The following is an 8,269-nucleotide window of genomic DNA, read 5'->3' as shown; positions in this document are numbered from 1 at the left end:
AACTGGGAGGGGGGGTTAGGGATCTGCTTCCAAGCTCAGTCATGTGGTTGCTGGCTGGCTTCGGTCTCTCACATGAGCACTCCACGGGGCTGCCTTGGAGCACTGCAGCTGACCTCTTTGAGGGTGAGGGATCCAAGAGTAAGCGATGGACCCAAGTTGGAAGCTGCAGTCTTTTTTTTTTATCAGTTAGTTTCAGAAGCAGCACCCCACTACTTCCGCAGTATTCTGTTCATAGAAGCAAATCTGTAAGCCCAGCCCACACTGAAGGAGAGGACAGTACACAAGGACATGAATACCAGAGGTGGGACACTTGGGGGCTACCTTAGAGGCTACCAACCACTGTGCGGATATGCGTAAAGACTATTTTTGGAAGAATACATCAGAAACATTTTACACTGGTTGCCTCCAGGGAAGGGAAGTGAGTAACTGGGAGAGGAGAACTTTTCACTGAATGTGCTCTTGTACCCTTTGAATTTTGCACAATGTGAATGTGTCACTTATTCAAAAGATAAATTTATTTTAAATTTAAAAAGGACAATTAAAAAGATAGCATTTTAATAGTAAAAAAATAAGGAACAAAATAAAAAGTGATACTTAAGTAATACATAGTTATTATGAAGCACTGTAAAATCCTTGTATCTATTTATGGTCAGGATTTAAAGAGCTCTGTACACACACACACACACACACACACACACACATACACAACTCCCACTTGCAGAACAAAATACATACTCTCGGGCCAGGCATTCAGGGCCCTTCACAATTGAACTCCAGTCCACCCTAGGGAGCCATTCCTCCAGCCCTCTATGAACCCTACTGAGTTGGTCGGTGGAACTATTAATATTTGCCAGTTCTAGGAGATAAAAGCAACAAGCACAATGCCTGGTACACAGCAAACTTTTGATCCGTGCTGGATTCCAGTCTTTCTCAAACACTGCTTTTGCTTATTAGACTATCCCCTGGGCATGGAACACCCTGTGCTCCTCTCCATCCCCAAGTCCTAATTCAGATGTCACTGTCACTATGAAGTATTCCGACAAGCAGTTAGTTACCACCTCTCTTTGTTTTGTTTTTTTTTTTTAAGATTTTATTTATTTATTTGTTAGAGAGAGAGAGCACAAGCAGGGGGAGCAGCAGAGGGAGAGGGAGAAGGATCCCCCCCTGAGCAAGGAGCCAGATGTGGGACTCAGTCCCAGGACCCCGGGATCATGACCTGAGCCGAAGGCAGCTGCTTAACCAACTGAGCCACCCAGGTGTCCCCTCTCTTCCGTTTAATGTCAAATATAACACTTTTATTTTTTTTACCTCCCCATAACTTGTAACTGGAGGTTTGTACCCTTTACTCCCTTTCACCTATTTTGTCCATCCTCCAACCCCACAAAACACTTTTATTATTGTTTTACAATTTAAGTCTCTACAACTCAGTCTGGTCCCTGGATCATCAGCATCAACAGCACCTGAGACCTTGTGAGAAATGTAGACTCTAGGGCACCTGCCACCCTAGGCCTACAGAATCAGAAGCTGAATTCTAACAAGAGCTCGGTGATTTCTATACACATTAAAACTTAAGAGACACTGGTTTAAATCTTTCCCTGGTTGAACTACAAACCTTTATAGGGATCTCCTTCATCTGCCCCAGAGCACATCATAAGGCCTGATACCCAAATGTTTGTAAGTTTTATTTATAATTATTATGTATGTGATACATTTTTTAAGTTCCTGGAAGAATAGCTACCATATTGTTAAAAACAGTAGACCACGTGCATTTTTACTTTCTGTAATGCTTCGGTTTTTCACAATCACAATGTATGATCTTCATAGGTAGAAACACATGAAGGTCTGGAAAGATAAAAGCTCTAATACATTCATAAAATGGTATGTATGTGTAATGGTATCTATTGTAATTATGTTGAGCTATTTTTACAGATATGAAAAGATGGCCAAACTATATTTTCGTTTTTGTTTTTTCTTTTTTAAAAGACTATTTAAGTAACAGTATATATCAATGATACTATATTTGGGTTTTTTTTTTTTTTATTTGTGAATATGGACACTGAAAGGGTATATATCAGAATATCTCTGATGGAGCTTGTTTCATACTTTTCTACACTTATATTTTTTTCTACAGTTTTCCTATGACTTTTTAAAAAGTATATATATCACTTTTGCAGTAAGAAAAAAGGCATATTCATTTTAAAAATATCTATACTCTTTATTAAGCCTCTTTACATCCAGTGACCCAGATTTTTCCACAGCCCCCGAAGCTGACAGGTCTGGAAGTGCCCGACCATTTCACAGATGAAGGCACTGGGCTTCAGAAATGTAACCCTGATGGCCTGATTCTGGGCGGTGTTCTCCCACCATGCAGCTACTCCAAGATCAGAGGAATGTGGCAAATCAGGTGCCAGCTTTGGTCAAAACCCCTGTCATTTTAGCAGTCTCGCTATCCCCAGCCAGTTACTCTCAGACGGGGCGGGAGAACAACTCCTCAAAGACAAAGCTCTGAGCCTAACTCATGCTGCACCACCTCCCCCTGGCGGTGGGCTCCGGAAACTGTCACGATGGCTTGGAGCTACGGCAGTTGGAAAACAGTGACACACCGCCCTGACTTCAGATGGTTCGACTCGGGATTTTTCAACTCTTCCGACGCTGCAAAAGGCAATACATGTCCACCAGAAACTGTACTTCACAAACGTGGGTCTCTTCCCAGGCTGGCGACATGCAGCCCCCTCCTCTCTCGTGATGCTGGGCAGCCGCACACACACCACAGCTCAGTCCGCCCCCAGACCACGAGGGTAAACAACTGACACGGCCGTTCGGCGCCCATATAGCTGTTCTGTTTTTCAATCAATTACAGAGATAGTCAACATTTCATTGTAAAACAGGCCTTGTGTTAGACGATTATGCCCAACTGCAGGCTAATGTGAGTGTTTGGGGCACATTTAAGGTAGGCTAGACTAACGTTTGGTAGGTTAGGTGTATTAAATGCATTTTTGACTTACAATATTTTCAATTTACGATGGGATTATCAGGATGTAACCCACTCTAAGTCGAGGAAGAGCTGTACTGTCTTCCATCAATTATCACCTTTATTTCTTTAAATCATCAAGAAGAATCATCTTCCATCAAAGAATCAGGTACTGACACAAATACACAGAACAGGGCCGAGTGTCAACCAAGCTCAGAGCTCTGGGTGACGCCGAGGGTGGACCACACCCCTTCCCCGACCCGCTCCTTCCCTACCACTTCTGTGGCAGTAGCCCCTACCCCCGTGTTCTCCTGCATTGCCTTTCCTGCATTCTCTCCGCCTCCTCCACTCTGGAGCCTAGGAAAGGGCAATGTGCCCTCAGCCGTGACGTCGCAGGGAGAGGCCCCAGCATCAGAAGCCAGTCCTCAGGCTCTAGGCACTGATTTTTCAAGTATGTCAGGTTACCATACCAGAAAGCACCAACATCAGTCTTCAACTGTGTCCCCCTAGTTTGCTGGTAAACACACGGCTTCTTTACTCCTCCAGGAAGAAGGAAACATTCAACAGGGTATCTGGAATAGGAAGAGAGAAAAACTGGCAAATCAGCTCTCCAGAGAACACAAAACATCGGATTTATAAAAAATACAGGGGCACTGCAAGGGCATCTCTGTAATGCTTCCAAACAAGTGAGACATACAAAGAGACCGCAGACATGAAGGAATAAATGAAAACCAGTACCTTGCACAAGGCTTTGGTGTTCATCTTCTGAAATTTGGTCCCAGGCCTTGGGCAAAGCTTGGATGTTTGCTAAATCTCCCCACTGGACCGAGGACAGGAGGTACTTTCTCTTCAGGTAACTTCCTGGAAGTTAAGGACTGCTCAAAAAGCAAATGAGGGTGCCTGGGTGGCTCAGTTAAGTGTCTGCCTTTGGCTCGGGTCATGATCCCAGGGTCCTGGGATTAAGCCCCGCATCGGGCCCCCTGCTCAGTGGGGAGTCTGCCTCTCCCTCTACCCTTCCCCCCCCGCTCGTGATCTCGCTCTCAAATAAATAAATAAAATTTTAAATAAAAAAAAAAAGGGGGGCACCTGGGTGGCTCAGTCGTTAAGCGTCTGCCTTCGGCTCGGGTTGTGATCCCAGGGTCCTGGGATCGAGCCCCACATCAGGCTCCCTGCTCCACTGGAAGCCTGCTTCTCCCTCTCCCACTCCCCCTGCTTGTGTTCCTGCTCTCGCTATCTCTCTGTCAAATAAATAAAATCTTAAAAAAAAAAAAAAAAAAGCAAATGAAATATGCTGAAAGGGGAAAATGCCCTGGGGAGAGCTACGGGAAGCAAAGAGTGAAAGGGGGGCTATCATTCTATTCACCAGGTGGCAGCACTCAACCATGCCACCCATCTTTACCAAGCACCTCTTCACTCACAGTCCTACAGGGCTGGAGGGATGAAACATCACCCCAACAACCTAGGATCTCACCGTGGTGGGGAAAAAACTAGCAACTGAAAACAAAGAGTCTCAGTGATATCAAAGAGGACACTGCGGCGCAGTTCAGAGGACACCTACCTCCCACTTAGAGGGCGGCAGGGAGATTCCGGCTGGCAGGAAGAGCATAAGCAAAGGCACAGAAGTGGGGAAGCATGGATTGGTTTCAGGGCCGAGTAAATCCCCCAATCTGGCCGGCAAGGAACAATGTGTGGAGCAGTAGGAAAGGTGGCTGAGAGGCAGGCTGAACCAGAACACAAAAAGGCATGTAATCAGTGCTCAGTACTGTTGGCTGCAGCTCTGTGAAAAACACAGGCTGATTATCTTACTCCTCTTCTCAAAACCTCTGAATAGCTTTCCATCTCACTCAGAGCAAAAGTCAAAATCCTTTCAAAAACCTCCAAGGCCCTAAAGGTCTGGCCCTATCTCCCTGACCACGTCTCCTGTTAGGCTCCCGCTCCTCACTCTAGTCTAGCCCCACTGGCATCCACACTATTTTGGGAACATATTAGGCATGACCTTACCTTGGGGCCTTTGCACATGATGTTTCTTCTACCTGGCACACGCTTCCCCCAAATATCACCTGGTTCTCTCCCTCGCCTCTAGGTCTTTTCTTAAATGTCACTATCTGTGAGGCCTCTCCTGACCACCCTATTTAAAATCACAACTCCACCCTCCCCCTCACTTGCCCTGCTTTATTTTTCTCTAAGTTCAGAGACCAAGAACTGACCCATACTACATAGTCGTATAATCTCGCGAAAACTGAAATTAAAAAGACTTCCTGAAGCAGCTCTGGACACTGAAACGTGTGCAAAGGATACGAATTTCGATAATGTCTCTCAATATCCTGCAACCATTCCAACATGTCAGCCACAGAAGGGCTGACCACTGAAGCCTGCAGAACAGCATCAATGCCAATCGAGGCTGCATGCTGCTCATAGATCTCAAGCACCTGCTCCACGTGCCTGCTGACGGTGTCACGCACCTTGAGGAGGGTGGCTCTGGGGGAAAAAAGTCTCCTATTAGACAACACCATGAGAAGGCCTGAGGCAGGGTTCCTCAACCTCAGCACACTCACATTTCGACCTGGATGGTTCTTTGTGGTGAGGGGTTGCCCTGTGCATTTTAGGGCGCTGAGTAGCATCCTTGGCTGCTACCCCCTAGATGACAGGAGCAAACCATGCCCCATCCTCCCCAAGTTGTGACGATCAATGTCTCCAGATACTGCCAAATGTCCAAATGGGAAAAATTGGCTCTGGGCGCACATAGACTACTGCAGATCTTAGGAAAGTTACTTATCCTCAATCGTGTATAAAAATGGTCTGTTTTGCTCACTGCACACCCTAAGTACCTAGAACACTGAGACTGGACATAGAACGACAAACACCTGTCCAATGAATGAATGAGTGAAAGGGTTCTTGTGAAGATTAAATGCAATAGTGCTTATAAGGTGCTTAGGGAAGTGCCTAGCTCACGGTCAGTATTGTTATCATTCCACTGGTGACTCCAAGGGACCCAGCCACCGAGAAGGCCACAACTTCCCAGAGGGCAAAGCATTCCTTAACCTAGAATTGTGGCTTTCAAAATGTGTGGCCACAATTAAAAAAACAGACTTAAAATAACAGCCCGATAATCACACACAAAAATCTGTCATCAACTAAAATAAAAGTTCACTACCTCAGAACATACCACAACATAATTTGACAGTCTCTCTTCTAATCAACTAAGAAACTAAGTCTGGTTCATTGTTATATTCCCAGCACCTTGCGCTTGGCATCCCATAGGTGCTTAGTTATTTTGTACAAATGACTACACAGAAGGTCCCCATATCTGACCATTTCCCATTAGTCTATGGCACAGACCATATACACCAGAAACTTTTGTTCTAGTCAAGAAAAGGCCTATGTGCGGGGCGCCTGGGTGGCTCAGTTGGTTAAGCATCCGACCTGTGATTTTGGCTCAGGTCATGATCTCATGCGTCATGAGATGGAGCCCCATATGGGGCTCTGTGCTCAGTGCGGAGTCTGCTTGAGATTCTCTCTCCCTCTGCCCCTTCCCCCACTTGTGCTCTTTCTGTAAAATAAATAAATCTTAAAAAGAAGGAAGGAAAGAAAGAGGAAGGAAGGAAGGAAGGAAGGAAGGAAGGAAGGAAGGAAGGAAGGAAAGGCCTATGTGCCAGGTCTCTTGTCTATCCTCAATACTTACAACTGTAAGATAGAGGGTCTCACGTCAGGCACACTAAGAGTTTAGAGATGTACTCTGCCTGGCACAGAGACACCAGTGTACAGCAGAACAGAGTGGTGGTTGAACACTCTGGCCTTGGTGTCAGGCAAACTTGAGTTAGACTCCCAGCTTTACCATTTACTAGCTGTGCGACCACAAGCAATCTGAGCCTGTTTCCTCACCAGCAAAATGGGATTAAGTGTGGTTAAGTCAGAGATGTTGAAAAGATTTTATATGAGAATATATGTAAAACCCTTAGCTCTAGCACCTACTAAGTTTAAAGTACAATTCCTCACTGCTTTTGACAAAAGAAGACAATAGCGAAGGGCTTATTAAGCTTTCTCGATTGCTTTTCTTTTCCACTTTTGTAACTTCTACTGAGACCACCACTGCCGTGCCCTACGTGACAAGGGAAATGCCATAAAGTGACTTTTTAAAAAAAAGACTGATTTATTTATTTGGAAGAGGGAGAGTCTCAAGCAGACTCTGCACTGAGTGCAGAGCCCAACATGGGGCTTGATCTCACGACCTGAGATCACGACCTGGGCCAAAACCAAGAGCCGGAAGCCCAACTGACTGCACCACCCAGGCACCCCATAAAATGACTCTTTGACAAGAGGTCCCATTGCAACAAGTGGAAAGGAGGCAAGGTTGAGACACCTCCAAATCCCATGTTCTCAAGTAAAGGGAAAAACACTCTTCTGACTGATCCTAGCTACTTATTAAACACCAAGTTTTTCAATCTTTCCGCCAAGAAGGAGTGGCATCGAACTCTTACAGCCTCTCCCCTAACTTGTCCAAGACAGTGTCGCCAGCCGCCAGCTGCTTGCGCCTCAGCCGCTCCTTTAAGTCTGGGAAGGCCCGAAGTGGAGGCACGTCCTCGAACCGCAGATTGTGGGCCGCCTGCAGCTGCTCTGCCAGGTTGCTGAGGGAGGCCAGGAGGGGCTGGCTGTCCCTCAGCGCGCTCTGCCACAGGCCCTGCTGCTCCTCCACCACGGGAAAGCACTTCCTCAGGGCCTCGTGCACAGCAAGCAAAGGCTGGTCCTGAGTCATCTTCTGCCGAGATAAACAAAAAACAGTATTAGGGTCTCAAGTCGGAAGGGCAAGTAGCGGGTCCAGTGATTTCCGTGCGCAAGTGAGGTCCCGCTAAACCAGGGTCTGCTCACGAAGGGCTGTGTATCCCTTCCGACAGGACGCCCTGACGCGAGGCGTTGTCTTACCTTTAGAGGGGCTCTGCAGGCAGGACCTTGGTTTCCCACCCCCGGGAGGGTTTCCCGACCAGCCCTCGGAGGAGGTTCGCCCGCGGCTCGGGTAGTCTCCAGTTTCAGAATGCGGATTCCCCGGGCCGAAGCGCTGTCTCCGAACCCGTACTTCCAGAGCCAGAATCTTGTCTCCTTTCCCGGAAACTGCCGGTCGCTTTCCTTAAACCAGCGGGAGAACTTCAAGCTAATTCCATCAAAATTTGAGGACCCGCCAAGGCCGCCACCAAGCGCCCGCGGTCTCTCTGCGCATGCCCCAGCGCAGCTACCGAGTCGCGAACGTATGTCGTAGACCGCAGTGCCTTCTGGGTGCGGTAGTCCTACGTGTGCACGGGCGGC

General features: G+C 47.0%; 1 protein-coding gene across 4 annotated transcripts; it reads right to left on the bottom strand.

The window, feature by feature from the left end:
- Window positions 1–2,190: 2,190 nt before the first annotated feature.
- On the bottom strand, window positions 2,191–8,025 carry AIRIM (AFG2 interacting ribosome maturation factor). 4 transcript variants are annotated; one of them, XR_013448253.1, is made up of 6 exons: window positions 7,892–8,025; window positions 7,450–7,727; window positions 5,270–5,449; window positions 3,710–3,828; window positions 3,442–3,543; window positions 2,191–2,839 (listed from the first exon to the last, which is right to left on the bottom strand). XR_013448253.1 is itself a non-coding variant. In XM_036119061.2 (5 exons), the coding sequence occupies exons 2-4, from the start codon at window positions 7,722–7,724 to the stop codon at window positions 3,730–3,732; spliced, it is 558 nt and encodes a 185-aa protein (XP_035974954.1). In that variant the 5' UTR covers window positions 7,725–7,727; window positions 7,892–8,025; the 3' UTR covers window positions 2,191–3,543; window positions 3,710–3,729. The 4 variants fall into 4 exon arrangements, 2 of the variants coding, with proteins under 2 accessions (XP_035974954.1, XP_035974952.1); XR_013448254.1 differs by having other exon boundaries at window positions 2,191–2,652; XM_036119061.2 differs by having other exon boundaries at window positions 2,191–3,543; window positions 3,710–3,832.
- Window positions 8,026–8,269: the final 244 nt, after the last annotated feature.

Source organism: Halichoerus grypus, chromosome 5 (assembly GCF_964656455.1).
Source record: "Halichoerus grypus chromosome 5, mHalGry1.hap1.1, whole genome shotgun sequence".
NCBI lineage: Eukaryota > Metazoa > Chordata > Mammalia > Carnivora > Phocidae > Halichoerus > Halichoerus grypus.
This window is presented reverse-complemented; position numbering and strand designations above follow the sequence as displayed.

Bases quoted from the DNA above. Each gene is read 5' to 3' on its own strand.
- AIRIM (XM_036119059.2), bottom strand. From the start codon at position 7,724: ATGACTCAGGACCAGCCTTTGCTTGCTGTGCACGAGGCCCTGAGGAAG. The intron at 5,450-7,449 runs GTAAGAGTTCGA...TTTTTCCCCCAG, and splicing joins GACAAGTTAGGGGAGAGGCT to AGCCACCCTCCTCAAGGTGC. The intron at 3,829-5,269 runs GTATCCTTTGCA...ACTTCCAGGAAG, and splicing joins GAGAGACATTATCGAAATTC to TTACCTGAAGAGAAAGTACC.